This window comes from Mus pahari, chromosome 7 (assembly GCF_900095145.1).
Source record: "Mus pahari chromosome 7, PAHARI_EIJ_v1.1, whole genome shotgun sequence".
Classification (NCBI taxonomy): Eukaryota; Metazoa; Chordata; class Mammalia; order Rodentia; family Muridae; genus Mus; species Mus pahari.
This window is the reverse complement of record NC_034596.1, coordinates 35,593,840-35,612,527: the sequence shown is the minus strand read 5'-3', so window position 1 is coordinate 35,612,527 and position 18,688 is coordinate 35,593,840. Positions and strand designations below refer to the sequence as shown.

The 18,688-nt window shown below is 36.1% G+C and overlaps 1 protein-coding gene across 1 annotated transcript in view; it reads right to left on the bottom strand.

The window, feature by feature from the left end:
- The window catches only part of Agmo (alkylglycerol monooxygenase), a 304,766-nt gene that overhangs the window by 200,604 nt on the left and 85,474 nt on the right, over positions 1–18,688 (bottom strand). The window contains exon 4 of the mRNA XM_021202587.2: positions 3,676–3,779. Within this exon, the coding sequence (XP_021058246.1) occupies positions 3,676–3,779 (104 nt within the window). The remainder of the gene's footprint in view (positions 1–3,675; positions 3,780–18,688) is intronic.

Here is an 18,688-nt window from a genome sequence, read left to right as displayed (position 1 = left end):
CTCTCTCTCTCTCTCTCTCCCTCCCTCCCTCTCTCCTCTCCTCTCCTCTCTTCTCCTCTCTTCTCTCTCTCTCTCAACAAAGTCTTTTCCTTTTCCTTCCAATTCATTTATTTGCTTATTTTGGAACAGGTTCTCGCTGTGTATCCCTGGCTGACTTAGTATCTTAGTATACAGGCCTAGTTGGGCTTGAAATCACAGTAATGATCCTGCCTCATTCTCCCAAGTTTTGTGACTGCAGGTATATGTGCTATGCCTGGATTTCCCTTCAGTTTTTGAGCACATATACAGTTATGCATAAACTGTAGCTCCACCATGTATCATCTATTATAGAGTTAGAAAAAGATGTCCAAACCTGGCAGTTCAGGCATTCAGGAGGCAGAGGCAGGCTGATCTCTATGAGTTCAAGGCTGACCTGGTCTATACAAGTTCTAGGCAAGCCTGAGGTACAAAGAGAGACACTGCCTCAAAACAACAATGTAAGGAAGTGATCATCCTGATATAATTATTGATTATGAGATATCCATGCTATTGTTCTAAAATGTTTAGTATATGTACTAGAAATGCATTAACATGTATAATGCAAGATTAAAGAGGTATAAAAAAATTATAGAAATGTATTGTAAATAAAATGAAACTCAGTTTAATAGTATTCTATAAATTGCAGTTCTTTTATGTAGGTAATGTGAGACTTAAAATTGACTTTAAAATACAAATAGCATGCTTATAAATTCTAGAAAATGGAATTATTATCTTTAATTGCTTCACATGACAGGTCTGCCACTTCAATTTTCTTGATAATATGAAAGAAATACTCTCTGAGCTTAATTTTGCTCTTCATTTCACACACCAATTTTCTTTTCAAAGACATGACCCATTTATTATTTGTTCTAATATACGGGGTTGCCTTGGTAACTTTCGAATTATAGGCTTTATATAACTGCTGATGAGGTATCTCACAGATGATTCAAGGAAAAGAATTTGAAATGAGGCTTTGATTTCAATGTATTAAATATATTTCAGAATATTCAATATATTGAAGCAGAGACCCAGAAGTGCTAGTCACAAATTGAGGCTTCCTTAAGAGCCTTACTTTTCTTTCTCCAAGGTATCTCTTCCTATGTGAAACCTCTCCAAACAAATAGCAACTTATGAGATATTTCCGTGACTCACCTCCAAATTCATCACACTTTTTTGTGTGTGACAGAGTGGTATAAGATTTTGATTTTGAAAACGGGTAAGTATGATACTTATTTTGTTTTAGATTTGCAATCATTTTTAACTTCATTCATACGGATGATTTTGATTTACATCCTTTTTTTGGATTTTATGTACGGCAGAACTAAACTTCAGAGACAATGGATGTCATTAACTTAAGTGTCATCAGTTTATTATAAAAAGGAGGTATGGTTTTTATTTAGGTGATGAAGGATCTCAGAATGTCATTGGATTGGGCAGCGTCCTGGGACACCATTTCAACAAGGATCTCAGTCCACATACTTTCCAAAATTGTCACCATTTCTAAGTGAGGTATAATCCTCATCACTTCGAACTGCTTCTGTGCCTCCATCTTCTGAGGGACAAACTCTGTGTCCAACTTTCACACTAAGTGATGGACTATCTTCATCCTTTCCTTTCATGTTTGACCACACAGCTCACAATGTTATTCCTTGAGATTTTTTTTTTCTGGAAGCATGCTTCTACCTTGAACTTACAGTTTCAGTTCCATGCCTTTTCATCAATCATCTGTCAAGGAGCTGAAGAAACAGTCTAAAGCTTGTCCTCCACGTCGAGCACTCAGGCTGCTGGGTATTTGCAACCCAGCCACCACTGTATGCACTGATTTAATGGCAGGGGTGACATAAGGGGAATATAAATTGAGAATAGAGCAAACTGGGGTCAAATTTATGGATTGGCATCTTAATCGAGAATTGTTTAATGAGATATGGCAAAGTGGGTTTTCCCTGAAACTCATTTAATATATTTCTTAAAAATTAGTTTAAATATAAAATATGTTTCTTCAGACTGAGATATATGATGCTCTGACAGATTTCTTTTTGACAATAACTCAAGCACTTCATTCATTAATTGCATGGATGCCCTTGGTCAACGTCAAACTTCCTTGTTTATACTCCTATGTGCTTCCATGGCTTCCTTATTCAGTATAGCCATTTCCCTTAGTTTAAAAAGGTAAATTTTAACAAAGATGCAGAAATAATGGGATGTAAAAGCTTGAAAGATGATGATTTTTTTTTCTAACAAACCCACAAACAAGAGCTTAGGACAGCATATTAAAGCAGATATTCCCTGAAACCTTGGTGGTGACACTGCTCTGGAATCCTCCAGAACTCTGAGACAATACACCTTGTTGTTGTTTTAAACTGCTCAGTCTGTAGCGTTTAATAGAATAGACATGTTTTAACCTAGGGGTCTTTGGTATGTTAGTGCTAGGGAACATTTCTTTTACGTTTGTTCTATTAAGCATATCATCACAGATTATATGTTTGCTTTGTCCATTCTGCCTTTTGGTTTAGTACCCAACCAAGTATATTTTCTTTTAAATATGCTAAAAGGCACCCAGTTGAGAATTTGAAGTTTACCAAAATTACCAACTATGATCTTACCTCATTGACCTTCAGTTTCCTAATAACATTTGGCACAACAAACTATGAGCTCATCAACAAAGATCAAATATAATAATAACTGAAAAATGAGTCTTAATGGTGATGAAGAGTTATACTATAAATACAAAAATTAAGTGTACAGGGACCAGGCTGGATAAGTTATTCTTTACCTTTCTTTACTATCTCAACACTATAAATGCAGACTCAATCCTATCATCTTAAAATTAGAGCTACTATAGTTTCTATATACTGTGTTTTCTATGAACACATCTCTCACCTTTAAAGTACTTAAATGATATGAGGTCACTACAAAGAAATACAGGAACAAAACTAATGTCCAAAATTAAGCTCATGTAGTTCACAGCTTTTGATATTGCAAATGCAGACAGTATTGTACAACAATGGTGAGGGTATCCTTTTGTCAGTGGCACTTCATGGTAGATTTCAATAGCATGCAAGTCTGTGGTATTTAGCTTTCACCTCCTTAAATACAGAGCCAGAGAAAATAACTGAGGTCCAAAAATCCCTCCATGGACACATCTCCAACTGATATAATGATTTTCCACTAGGCCAGACCTCAAATGTGCCAGTCTCCTCAATACTATTGTGAATCTTGGGGACCATGCCTATGACTTATGAAGTTTTTCCCAAATTTTTGAGAAATGGAAGTTTTTCTAATTAAAATATTATATGTATAAAATATTTCTGTCTGAATATAGTTGAACTGAAACCTATTGTGAATATATATATATATATATATATATATATATATATATGTCTGCCTCATGGTTGACATTAGGTAAAAAAGATAATATATAAATATTAATGCATAGGTACTTTCTCAGACTACTCTCTGGAGTGTTTTCTTGAGTGTTTCATACCAAACAAAATTTTACTTCTGGATATAGTGTCTGTTTCCTATGTGCCTGGTTTTATAAATGAGAAGGAGTCACTTAGCACACATCTTCCAGTAGTTTACCAGGAGAAAACAGAAAGACTTGAAATTTACAAAACAAATGATACTTTCACATTTATTCAATTGCTCACGACTTACCCAGGAACTATACTGCTGCAAGACAGACTGTCTCAGTGCTGTGGATAAGTTATAGTCTTCAGAACTGTGGTGTGCCTGGTGTGCGGCCCAGAAAAGATTAATCTCTGCAAAACACATGATTTACAACAAGCAATGAGAATGAGGACAGAGCAGCTTCCATTCAGTCATGTGCTTTGCTCTGCTGAGAGCAGAGGAGACACCTGGAACATGTCTCTGAAAAGGCTAGCTAACAGAACGATCACTAAAAAAAAAAAAATGCTCCTTGAAGCACTTTTGGAACTAGACCATATACAAATTATGAATACATATGAATTGAAACCTAACCAGTGAAATACTCACACTGTATACGACACAATTACATACCACCAATGAAATGACTTCCAAAATTTCTGCTTTGCCAACATTTACAATATAACAGATCATAAAAGCTAACTTTTGGTGTTGTAACAACTTAGTCAAAGGACAGTGATGAGTTTTCAGTATGTGATAACACACTTCTAATTAAAGAAGAATTCTCCAGTGGGAAAAAAATTGGTGTATAACGAAATACTGCCCCATACTATTTCTTGATATGAAAAGCTGTTGGAATAAGCAAACCATGACAATATTTGATGTTGATCTTTAAAAATAGACTTTTATTCACACACTAGTCATTACACATGATTCTTCTCAGAGCTTACCAAGATTTACTCCATTTCACACACCTTTCATGTGTCCTCAAATTAAAATGCAAATTGAGACTGTTTATTACACCAAGAAGTACCATGATTACCTAACAAGGCCTGGTCTCACTTCAAGCAGGAAAAGTGTTCTCATTAACCATTGTCTGATAAATACTTAGATAATATTTGGTTATGGTTTTATTCATTTAATCAACTCTAATAAGTATGCTGTAGCTAAGAAATTCAAGAGTTCTTCTTGCATGAATGAGCAGTAATTTATAATAAGGTCTTTTAAAACTTCACAGAGAAAGAATCTGAAACTGTTTATGGTCAAAATTTCTGGATTATTTATTACATACAAGAGATTTGTCAATGCAGCTTATCTGTATCTTCAGATGTTGGGTGGGCTTTCTTTAAGAGGTAATAAACTTGATGAATTTTCTAAGTTTTGTAAACTGCTTACCGACTAAGCCATAGAAATAATGTAAACACCATTCCCTCCTTGGAAATTTCACTATTGAACATTTTAGAACCTGGTGCTTATAAACATTGTCATTTAATAAAGCATGTATTTTATTTTTTGACTTAACAATGTTTCAACATATTGATCCTAATGTACCCAAAATGTGGGTTCAGAGATGGGTAAGGTAATGTAGAGCTGTTTCCTTATAACGTCCACAGAAGTAACTGTGGAACAAAGAATCCATGAAGGCAGAGGTTAAAGACCTGTGTCTGTAGTTGTTTTGAAAGCATTTACTTCCCATCACAAACTGTGGCGCAGGAGCCTGAGATCAATGAAGCACAGCTGCGTAAACAGCAAGCAGTAACAGGATCCCATGGGCTCACCTATGTCCCTTTCCAGCAATGGACAAGAGTCAGGAAGATTTTTATTTTTTTGCACAGTCTATATTCAGCTTATTGGTTACACAAAGGCATTTTAAAGAAAGAGGTTCCAATTGTTCTTATGTGAATAGAATATGAAAAAGTTGATAGTTAATTTTTTTGTTTACCTTCCTCAGTACTTAATTGGTAAATTCTTTCCTTGTCTTACTAAATGAAAGTAAATATTCGGGAGAAAAAATTATATTATTTAGAAAATTTTTTGTAGAAAGATTTAATAAAATTATGTATACTGTTCAACAGTAATATTTTTCTTTTTCTATAAGCAAATTATAGACTTTATGATCATATAACATTTTATTAGTGCTTTGCAATGGCATAATTAGAAATAATTACGCTTATTTACAGTGCCAAAATATACATTTATATGAATATATTTGTTTAATATGTAGCCAAAATTCCACTCATGTAGCCAAATTCTAATGTAATATGTATGTTATATTATTGAGTTGTTAACTTTAAACAGTTTTAATAAACGTGCAAGTTATGGAGCCTGGATGGCTCAGAGGTGAGGGTACTTGCTCTTTCAGAGGATCCAAGTTTCTTTCTCATTACCTGGGAGGTTCACAGCTCCTTGTAACTCTAATTTCTGGAGATCCAATGTCCTGCTCTGAACTGAGTAGATGATTGCACATGGTGCAACATTCATGTGCGCGCGTGCACACACACACACATGCATGCGTGTACACACCCAGGCACACACATGCACACACACACAAACCATTATAAGATGTATATATTTCAGTAAAACCTCCATCTCTAATATTCAACACTTAGCAATGAAAAGCAGTTACGCAATTACTATTGCTAAAGAGAAATTTTATCATCTATATTTTTTCATGTACCTCTGTGGTTGAGATAGACACAATCTAAAATGGTTCCTGAAGTATATTATGAATTTAAAGATTTTGATAATGTAATGAAATGGAACTTTGGAATCCTGAAAGAGAGAAGTCTTTGACCTTGCCTGACATGATTCTTTCCTGCCAAATGAGGACTAGGCTCTGGTGATTCCAGTCCATTCCTGACCATGCATTCATCCTCTTCCTTTTCAGTCAGCAAGGCTAAGTGACTCCCTTCCAGGAACCAAGATTCTGTCAAAGGTGATGGGTGCAATATCACTTTGGTAATTTAAAAGAATAGCTGTATTTCTGGTACTCTCTCATGCTCTCCCACTCCTAGATGCCATGATGGAAAATATTCTTTGCTGGTCTACTTCTGCAGGAGAATGGGGGGGGGGTGGCGATGTAGGGTGAGAGGTTCTTAACTAACAAGCCTTGCGGGGGGGGGGCTAAGTTTGGTGTAAACACTGGGGATCCAGCCAACAGTCATGCAAATGAATGTGGAAAGAACTCCTGAGATTGAGACTGTCAAGGCAATACAGCCTGCTCTCAGGTGACAGATTAACAACAGATCAACTTGGGGCTGGGGCTGGTGGATTCACAGAAGTGACAGGCTGATTGCCAGGTTCCTGAAACCATCTCACAATAAACTGTTCTTTTAAGTTTCTAACTTGTTGTACAACAACATATGAATAAGGTAGCCTGTGACTCACTGTCACTCACAGCCCATGCTGCCTTACAGTTTGCTTTCTGGCCTTTTAGCTTCTCTGTTTTGAGGATGTCAAATAAATAGAATCTTACAGCACTCAAATTATGAAGTTTGGCTTTTTTATTTTAATTCAATATAAAGAAATAATAGACTTCTCCTTTCTGTATTTATTCTTATTTGGTCTTTTAATGATGAGTAGTACTCCTAGATAAAGCTGTTCACTGTTTTGTTCACATTTATTTTCCATTTGAAGTGCATAACAGTTACTTTCAGTGTGTGATACAAATAAAGTTTCTGTTGGTATTTTTCTCTTCAAATATTTTATTTGCATATGTTCATCAAGCATAGTAATGGACTCATTCGGCATATCAATGCACATATGGAATGTCTTTTGATTATGTTTGGCTGCATTATTTGCTGTGTACTTCTTTTAGGACTTCTACTGATGCCATTTCTCTTTCCAAATGGTCCCCATTCTGCTTTCAGCTTAGCCGATTTTCATGTCAGAGTATGTGCACAAGTGACTTTGTCAGTGTACATGCATGTGTGTGTGTGTGTGTGTATGTGTGTGTGTGTGTGTGTGTGTGTATGTATGTGCACGTGCGCACATGTGCACAGGTATGGGTGTGGGGTATGGGTGTGTGGGGATGGGGGTGTGTGTGGGTGTGTCCTGCATGTATGTGGAAAGTTAATGAAACACTATCCTTTAAGGTATTTGTTTTACTCACTGTTTTATTGCTATGAAGAGACACCATGACCACAGCAACTTATAAAAGAAAGCATTTAATTAGGGGTTTCCTTACAGTTTTAGGGGTGATTCCGGGGCCATCATGGTAAGTAGAATCAGAGTAGCAGGCAGTCAGATATGCAAAACTGTTTTAGTCAACAGACAACTTACATCTTCTCGGCAGTTTGGAAGCTGAAGGGGAAAGATACTGGGGCTGATGTTGAACCCAGCCCTGATGACACAGCTCCTCTAAACTAGCAAACCTTCCTAGTCCTTCTCAAAACAGCTTTCTCAGCTATTGACCAAGACTCAAAGCATATAAACCTATAGAGGCCGTTCTTATTCAAACCACCAAAGCATGTTAACCATGTTTCAGAAACACATAGTTTATTGTACAAACAGTGCTTGTGTTGATGGTTGAGAAGGTCCAACCCATGCGTGGAATATGGCACATGCCTGGCTTGTGCTTATGACTGAGAAGGTCCAACCCATATGTGGTATATGGCACATGCCTGGCGCAGAGGCCTAGGCTGAAGTAGTGTAGAGTATGAACTATCACTGCTATGCATGAATCAATCTATGCTCTGTGTTCAAACAGAACACTGCTGTGCGTGTATGAGTCTTTATTTCTGTATTCTAGCTAAGTACTATCATGCCTTTTTAATCCATGACTCTGTGTTCTTGATGTGGCTGCAATGCGAATTGACTTCCCTGAAAGGAATTAGGTTGATAGGTAGGAATTATAACCCAAATAAACTTTATTTTCTCCTTTAAATTTCTTTGTTTAGCACTTTTATTCCAGCAATAGGAAATAAGACAAAGACAAGAATAATCAAAAAGTTTGCTTTAAAGAGAAGAAATGTTTCCATCAGTAGGGATTTAGTTGATGATCTCACCCTATGCTTTGATTCTGAGAGAATTTTCTATATGTATGTTTGGTTTGTATAGTATTAATGTGTGCCAATATTTATGTGTGTATATATATTTGGGTTCTTATGAATATATGTATATGCATTTGTACATGGAGGGTGGAGGTTGAAACCAGGTATCTCTTTCAGTATAGAAAAAAACAATGTCTTCTCTACAGCAGCTGTGGCTAAATCAGTGTTCAAACATTATTCCATGAAGTAAGAAACAGAAAATGATGCAAGAAGGAATTTGTATATTTTTCAGAAATAAAACATTTACTGATAATAAGTTGTAAAGAAACATTTTAAACATTTCCACAGAAGAAAAAAAAGTAGCATTTATTATTGTTGAATAAAATGTGAAATGTTTAAATTATATTGATAATAATGTTATTAGTAATTATAGTATTCACTTGTGTTTTAGAAGAAAAAGTTGTGGGTTTTAACACTTCACGATTTTAAGCCAGAGGGATGAGGCATACCTGTGATCCAGGCACTTGGGAAATGGAAGCAATAGTCCAAAGAAAATCACAGTTCATAACAAGCCTGGTTGGGACTTCACAAAATTAGGTCTCAATAAACAAACAAACCAAACAAAAACGGAACAAAACAAAACGGAAATTTTATAATAAAAGTCCTTGAGAAAGCTAAAAACTGAAACTATGTTTAGTGTAGTATTTGATATCATACAAATCAGATTAGCCCTAATTTATAAAATTCATACAATGAATAAAAATTGTATAGCATCTAAGATTAAAGTAAAAAATAGAAAAAAAACTCATCAGGACCTCTATGATATATATATATATATATATATATATATATATATATATATATATATATATGGCTGGCATAGAAAAGAATGCTTTATAACATAATAAAAAATTTCTGTAGAACTTAGAAGATACTATATATTATATCATATCAAATATTCAAACAAGATTCTTCATGTAAAAATCAACAGTCACTTCCATCATAGTAGCATGTAATTTGTTGTCATTTTAAAAAAGCAAAAATATTATCTATATAAAAATGTTTAAAATATATTTTCTTATAACTTTTTATCAGTAAATGTTTGAATTCTAAAAAAAATTTACAAATTATTTTCAAATTATTTACAAATTATCATCATTCTGTGTTGATGACCTTATAGAAACTTTTGAAAGACTGATGTAACCAGGGCTCCCATAGAAAAGACCTTTTTTTCTGTCCTGTACTGAGACAATAAGTAACCCAGCTCTGCCTGTTTTGCTTCATTATCTAACTTCAAAATGTCTTAGAAATGAGATTTCATGAATCCCTATGCATACAAATTTTGGTCATTGGCTATTTATTACAACGGTTTGAATAAAGTGGCATTGATGACTTTCGTTTTCTTGATTCCAAATGAGATAAATAATTGACAGCATGCTTTGAAGGATGGATGCAAATACAGGATGGCTTCCCTTAGCCCATACAGAATATTGAAGCAGGTTACACATTTTAGCTCCTCTATTTCCCAAAACTTACCAGTAAATAAGAAAATGGAGATACAATTTGATTCAGTAACCTGTCTAAGGTAACAAGTGATTAATATGCATATTTTAAACACCTGACAATTTTTCTTAGCGATTGCAAAGATTGTCTTTCTTAATCCCATTATTGAACATACTTGAATATACTGGATAGTTTCTTATGTCACACAGGAGGGAATAACATAAGGATCTATTGAGTCCATTCCCCCAACTGAAGGGAATGTGAAATACTATGTATTCAGTGGTAACTCCCAGGCCCTTAAGTTCACCGAGACAGTAGATGGAGGGTTATTAAATACCTGAAAGTCAGCACAGAGCCTAGTTCTACCACTGACCATAAAAAAACAGTGACAAAAATCTTTATTGTACCATCACAGGGGTTTTATGGTTTATCTAATTATAACATGTAATCACTAGATTTTACTCACACAAGTATAACCCGATAATCAAAATATAATGGTTTTATTAAAAATATATAACCTGTTAGTCAGTGTTTCCTTTATATGGACTTGAGAAGGCACTTTAGATGTTTCATGGCAAACTGCAGCTTGTGTCTAAAAAGCACTTCCAGCTGGCTAAGCTCAGCATAGCACATTTCCTTTTCACTCACTTTCTAAAGTGACTGTGTTAGAAAGGTGGTGATAGGAAATCCAGAATATTGTTCTGGCTTTTATTTCCTTGTGCCTTGCTAGCTTGAATCATGTACTATTTTATTCTATGAGCATTGTCACTTGGTAAGGGACTGAACTGCAGACATCATGGAAAGAAAACAAACTAGGTCCTGATAAAGGAACACCTACAAGCCTGCCCGCTCGTGTGCCCTGCCAGCACCTTTGTCCACTGTGATCCTGGTATTATCCCTAGTCCTTTGGTTATCACCCTGCTTTAAAAACTCAAGTGTACTTGTTTTTCTAAATGGAGATGTCTTTGATTTGTTTTTTAAAAAACTCCCCATTTTAGTATTTATGTGTGATTCCGTGTTTTGTCTTAATTATCTCAGAATGTAAAAGTAGGGTGGTGGAGAAATCAAGAGTACAGAGTTAACAATTCTAAGTAGAAATTGCTTCAAAACTGGGGGATACACTTGACGATGAGCAAAGAGAAACTACAGTATCACATTCTGTGTCATGGAGTCTGGCTATAACCAAGGTGCAGAGAAATAACACCCTAATGACTCCGGTCTTAGGAATAGCAATGAAAGCACACTGGCCCTGGGAAGAGGTGTTTTTGAATAAAACAAAATGATAAAAAACAAAACAAGCCCCCTGAGGCCATGCTTAGAAATAAAACTCTGCTGAAGCTTAAATGTGATTTTAATACCAAAAATCCACATGAGACTTCACGCCTAGCGCATTGATACTGGAGAGGCTGAAACCTTAAAGTGGTCTTTGGTTAGTTAGGGGGAGCCCTCTTAGGGCTTGCAGGAGTTCCTATGAGATGCTACAGTAGCTTTCCTGAGAGGACTGTTCTGCCTCTGAGCACTTCGTCCTGTAACCACAATTGGGCAATACATTTCTCTCAAGTTTTAGAAACTTAAAGGATGGATCAATAACGATACATTTGTGGAAAGATGAGTAAAAGTGGATTTTTCTCCAAAATCCTAATGATTCAATGCCAGAGTATATTTTGCAAGTACATACTCAGACAGTGTGCATATTGTGCACTCTGTATATTTATTAGGTTAGACACACTGCAGAGTTCTAAAACCGCAGAGCTCCACATTTCCATACTGAAGCATTAGAGAAATCTAGGTTTATTCTGATGGCTGGGCCTTTAGACTTAGTAGAACAAATAACATACTGCTCAAAAGACCCTTGTATTTTTCACTGTTACTCAAGCCAGACTATTCTTTACAACTGCTTGTAAGCCTATAGACCCTTGGTAGGCTTTTCAACCAGATTAATCTTGACACTTAGTAACCAAATATCATGGTAAGTTTTCAGCCTATTGTCTACTTTATTACCAGATTATTATAAGAATTAACTATGAAACAGGGTATAAATGAGACACTCCAACCAACTGACTATTTTTCTCCTAGCTTGCCATTCCTTTTTTGCATCTCTGCTCACAGTTATCTGTGGTTTCATATGACAGAGGGCAGATTTCTGTCCATCCAATACACAGCTGTAGGTCTTGGCCATATGCTCCAGAGAGGGAATACTAATATTAATTTCTAAAAATGTGGAAAAAAAGGTTTTGCCTGCTCAACAGATGATGTGTTTGTGAAACGGAAGCGCCACTGAATGATATGACCACTGGAATGTCAAGAAATGTCACAGGCTAGAAAAGAGACAATATTGATTAAAGCTATCAGTTTACTTCTCAAAAATTTGGTAAGCTAACTCTCCATGTAGAAAACAATTTCCGGCAAAAGTTGGCAAAGTTTGAAATAAGTGTTACCAATATTGCATTTCAAATAAATAGTGATAATAAATGGTTTTGTATCAATTCAAGGCCTCTTATCCACTCAGTAGGCAAAACACATGCTTTTAGGTCTAGATCAAAGCATTCGCTTAACTCTCCTAGGGGAAGCTTCAGTGCAGCTCAGGGTTTTCTTAACTACAATAAGCAGATTCAAAGGGATCTGTGTGTTTTGCAAGGAGAACAGGCATTTCTTTTATGCTAATGGCATGCATAATAACTTGAACAACCTTAATTAGGGAGCAGAAATTGAGCGAGAAGAATTGTGATCCTGTGGCAGAGTTAGCTGGGTTTGGCAACTGCTCCCACATACTCCTGTGGTGAGATACAACGAACCCCGCTACAGTGATCTTGGCACAAAGATTTATATAACTTGTATCTTCAAGTACCAGAAGTGAAAAATCACTCAACTACAAAGTTTAATGGGGGTGTAACAGGAAGACGTGACCAGGAGACCAACATAATAGAAGCTAGTCAGGGAAATACAGCCAACTAGAACAGTACCAGAATATCTAAGTAAAAATGCATTCTCTGCCCAATGAGCATCCTGAGTGGATGGGGAAATAAAAAAAAAAGTATCACAGGCTCTCTTTACCACTAATAAGGAAATTTGTCTTTGTTTTATAAAATTTATTTTTAGCACTTTATGACAAATAGCCTAGTTCTTACATTAGAAAGTTTCCACGATATTGAACTTGCAGAGTAAGACTGTGCCCAGTAAAAGAATCAGACTGAAAGCTTAAACCAAGGACTCAACTTTCTCTGTGGTAATCCTAAAATATAAATGGGTGAAGCAGACTTACAGGAAAGACTATCAATGAGTGTTAGGTCTTGATATAATTGGAGAAAGAGTGCTTAGGTAATGGCTGTGTGTCTTTGGTGACTGAAAGAGCTATTCGCACCAGTAAAAGATTATTGTAATAAGAGTAACTCATACTTCACACCACCTGACTCTATGATGACGCCTTACCTCCTGACACCACCTATCTGCCATGATCTATTACTACCTGACATTCAGACTCAGCTGTTGTGAGTTCATTGTTTGGTCTCTAATAGTCTTGTTTCTCATTTTGTAATGTGACTAGAATGCCTTTTGATCATGCTTTCTTCCTAACTCTAGTCAAAAATCCCATCATCTTTGCCTAACCATCCATTGTACCATTGGCATTTTTGTTCCCACACTCACTTTCCTGGATGGAATGCTCAGTTTTTGTAATTAGAAGCATTCACTAAGACACATCTGCATGTGGGCCTCATACTCAAAACCTTGCAAAAAAGGTACATTCACTTCTTACAGGCCAAACCGGAGAGCTATTCTAGCAAGATAAAAATGTGATTAACATTTTTAAATGTAAAAGTGAAATAACATAGTTAGAGATATATTTTGTGGCACATAAGTGTTATATAAGCACATGTACCTTCTCCTCCCTCATATATGCTCTATTCTCTGTCTTTCGAACACCATAGTGCCTCCCATGGTCCCCTGTCTTTGTATCATCTGTTAACACATTGTTCATCCCTATGATTATCTTAATGAAACTCCTTTTATGTGCCCCAATGAAAATGAGTTGTGTAACCGTTATGTTCTCAGGCAAAAGAGCCTCTAAATACACAAATACTCCTGTAGTTTGAATCCACCCCTCTTTTATAAGTGTTTGAATATGAAGAACCTTAACTTGTCCAATTGTGTCTACCTAATACTCTTACTGTGGTCTTTCTATAGAAGAAAGTACTATATGTTCTTGGTTATAAAACTGGTTCATCTGAAACATCAGCAACTAAGTCACACTATTTATTTGATTTCTTATTATGTGTACTTTCACTGGTAAAAATCAATTCTTTCTTTGATCTTTCTTGTTCTTTGTGCTAATCCCTTACCCTGTAGTTTAGGCAGAAGTTCTTTCTTATAATGCAGGATGCCCCTGGCCTCTCTGCCCCCTTTTTACTAATTATTTTTGTCTTAAACACCTGAGAAGGGCAGATGCATTACTCTCTTACCTCCCACTCTCTCTGAAGACCATTGCTGATGTCATTTGAATCACTTCAAAGGTATTCCCTGTTTCCTCCAGTCAAAACTAAAGTCTGTATTTTAGATGTGATATTTATTTAAACTTTTCAAAACCCTGGGGTCTGATTCTCCTTTGCATGGCTTTTCTTCTGGCTTTGGCTGTATCACGTGATCATTCTCTTTTGCTCCAATTGTGTGCACTTCCAACTTTCACCCTGTTCTAACCAACCATTACAGATATAACTCTTATATCTAATAAAACATTTGAACTCAATTTTAATTCAGAAAATTAGCATATAAAAACAGAAACCTTAGATAATGAGAAATAAGTCAGGGAAACAATCTTTTGCATAACTACATTTTTTAAAAAAAATGAGTACTCCCTATAATGAACCCAATGAAGTGAGAGAATTTATAAAGAAAATACTTAAAACACTGTAGAAAGAAATGAAAGAGATATTTGGAGATGGAAATTCTCATTCATGTATTGTTATGATTTACTTTCAGAAAATGGGTATACTGTTAAAACAATCTATAATCCCCTTCAAAGTTCTAATGCCATTATTCAAAGAAGTGGAAAAATCTTAAAATTCATTTGGAAATGCAAAAGAATATGGATAACTAAAGCAAGCCACAAAGTACAAGAAAGCTCTAGTTACCATCATAGCTGATTTCAAGTTACTCTATGAAAGGACAATAATAGGACAGGATAACCCCTTACCTGTCCTAGAATTCTAAAACTGTTAAAAGAAAAAAAAAAAAAAAGACTTCAAGATACATTATCAGCTAAGAAAGATCTGCCAGGTGACTCAGATATCACGCATTTGTATTTACACAAAGGCCTCCAAGTCAATGTATCTCTTATATACAAACACAGCGCTGTTTTGGCCAACATTATTTATAATCGCTAAACTATGCAAACACCATAAGCAACAAAACAATGGATTAAGAAATGTGACATGTATACAATGGAATATTTTTTACCCATGAAGAAGAGTAAAGTCATGTCAATTGCAGGAAAATGGTTGCAAGTGGGGTAATCATAATACAGTGTAGCCTGTCTCTAAAAGACAAATATTAGTTTTTCTCATATATAGTGAATAGATACATAAAATAGGTATATACATAAAATTATGTCTTTATGATTTGAAAGTAGAAGTAAAATTCAAGGAAGAGAACTAATGGGAGTGAGAGAAAGTACCAGTATATGCATATGGAAGGGAATTTTCTCAACATAAGATCCATACTCATAAGAGACATATGAAACTGTCATTGCATCTCATGAATAAAATAGGCTATGGTCACAGAAAATATCCATTTGCTAAAATAACCAAACTGAGAAGGAAAAAAAAACATGGTTAAATAACCCAGGTATCTCAATATACCTCTTAGGTTGTGATCTGTATCTGTTTTAAAATCTGAAGACATCCCCATGGCCTCTATGCATCCCCTTTGTCTTCTTCCCTGAGCCTTCCACCAGTAAGATGTTTTGTTCTACTGAGAATCAGACTTAATTTTACCCTGCACACACATGCATGCATGAGCTTGCACACATACACACACACACACACACACACACACACACACACACTCAAGAACATGTACCTGCAGACACACATGTGCAGAAGGCATGAGAAGGCAATTATGGGACATGCACTTTTCCCAAGGAGTATCATTTTGTATTTAAAAGTAATTTAAAATCTATAATGAGAAACAGATTTGACAGTAATTATTTAAAGATCACTATCAAAAACTTTTACTGTAAAAGTGTTAATGCTGGCGCTATGAACAGTTTTGTTTTTGATATTACATACTGCAGACTGTTGTTGCTGAAGCCTTGAGTTCAGTTCCTAGCACCCATGCAGGGCAGCTCACAACTTCCAGTAACAGAAGCTTCAAGGAATCTGAGGCCTTCTGGCCACCTCACACCTGCACATAATTATAGATAATATGCTATCAGTTTTATAAATATAAAAAATATTTATAAAACTGATAGCATATTAAATCAAGAGCCAGTAAATATCAGCCATAAAGAGTAAAGATATATATTATATTGTTAAAGGCTGTGTCTCACAAAGACTAGTCTATTCCTGGTGAACCATATTTTCCTTGTTTGCAGAGCTTCATAGAACATGGTGGATATGAGAATCTATACATCTATTAATAAATAGTAATCTATTAGTAATCTAATTGTATTGGCCACAAAACAATTTAAACATGTTTGCTCTCTGATTAGCTGTTAACCCCTGTGTGAAACTTGAAACAATTCTTGTCAAATGACATAATTTCCCCTACTGATTCCTGTTTTGATGTTGTGTACCACATAGAATGGATAAACTCTGACCAGATTAGCATTTTTCTTTTAGGCCAGATAACACATACTTGTAAAACATGAGATGCGCACTTTTATATGCAGTTAACCTATTTGTAAATACTCTGATACTGTGTCACTATGAATTTAACTATAATAAATACATATATTATAAAAAGACATTGCTCATGTGAGTATGTGTGTATGTGTATGTGTGTGTTCACAGCTAAATAGACACTAATTAATTTCAGTGTGCTGTCCTGATTTGAGATGGTTCTTAGGAAAATGTTTTAGTGGCAGTCATTCTTTCTTTCATTTGGTTAGATAATGCCCCCATTTGTTCTTTTAGCAGCATTCATGTGTTCTGGGCTGTCTCAACGTAAGATTGATGTCTGGTGTCACTGCTAGGAAGTGCAGACGTTTTAGTTTTAGACTCACTGCCCTTCACATCCTTGCCCTCCTGCTCAGCAGGATATCACACACTTTGACTGCCAATATCCAGAAGGGAAATTCTTTAATGGCAATAAGCTTGCCAATGAAACCTTCCCCAAATGCCCAGAACTCTTAGTGGTTGGATGTTAGGGCACCAGATGGCAAGACTAATGGGAATTCATTCGTCTGAGAACTGAACAGTGCTAGCCAATGCTAAAGAGATTCAGAATTCAAAATTTCCTATATCATTAAACTTTTCACCAGAACATCATCCCCATGGTAGCCTGTGAGGATCTGGATCTATTTAACGACAGTCTGACCCTCTTCTTCCAGATGTAAGATCTTAGTGATCAATTGCATTAATAACAGCAATTGTCAGTATGCATTTTCATAGTGATTTCCACAGAGGAACATGTTCCAGCCATGCCTTCACCCCTATGGAGAGTTGAGCAATAAGCGTGAACACTTTACACTGTAAGGAAAATGAAAATAAAATTATAGAAAATGACATGAAGCAGGTGTTTAGGAACAGTTGAGCTCCATATTAGAGGAAACTGCTATTGCAGAATTTAACCATCTAGGGGTTTTGCGATCATGGACAAAACATGTACTATCTGCTTGTTTCTGTTCCTTTTTATTCTCTTTTCTTTTCTTTTCTTTTCTTTTCTTTTCTTTTCTTTTCTTTTCTTTTCTTTCTTTTCTTTCTTTCACTTTTTTTTTTAAAGAGAAGATCTCATGTAGTTCAGGCTGGGCTCTCATGTAGTCAGTCTTGGCCTTGATGTTTGTCTGACCTTTATCCCTCTGCCTACCAAGTGATGGAGTGATTACTTTCTTGACTAGCTGGTTCCCCCACTTTGTATGAGTTTTAAAGAACTACCTGTTATGAAGAATAATGTGACTGCATTCACAACATTGAACAGAGATTATATGCACTCACTGATAAGTGGATACTATCCCCAAAGCTTGGAATACCCAAGAGGAAATTCACAGACTGCATGAAGCTCAAGAAGAAGGAAGACCAAAGTGTGGGTGCTTCGGTCCTTCTTAGAAGGGGGAACAAAATACTCACAGAAGCATACAGAGACAAAGCGTAGAACAGAGACTGAAGGAAATGTTACCCAGAGACTGTCCCACTTGGGGATCCATCCCTTATATATACAGTCACCAAACCTAGACTTTATTGTGAATACCAAGAAGTGCTTGCTGACAGGAGCCTGATATAGCTCTCTCCTGAGAGGCTCTGCCAGAGCCTGACAAATACAGAGGTAGATGCTCACAGCCAACAATTGGATTGAGCACGGGGTCCCCAATGAAAGAGTGAGAGAAAAAGCCCAAGGAGCTGAAGATTTTTGGAGCTTCATAGGAGAACCAAGAATATTAACCAACCAGAACCCTCCAGAGCTCCCAGGGACTAAACCTCCAGCCGAAGAGGACACATGGAGGGACCCATGGCTCCAGCTTCTTATGTAGCAGAGGATGGCTTTGTCGGACATGAATGGGAAGAGAGGTCCTTGGTCCTATGAAGGCTGGATACCCCAGTGTAGGGGAATGTCAGGACAAGGAAACCAGTGTGGTTGGG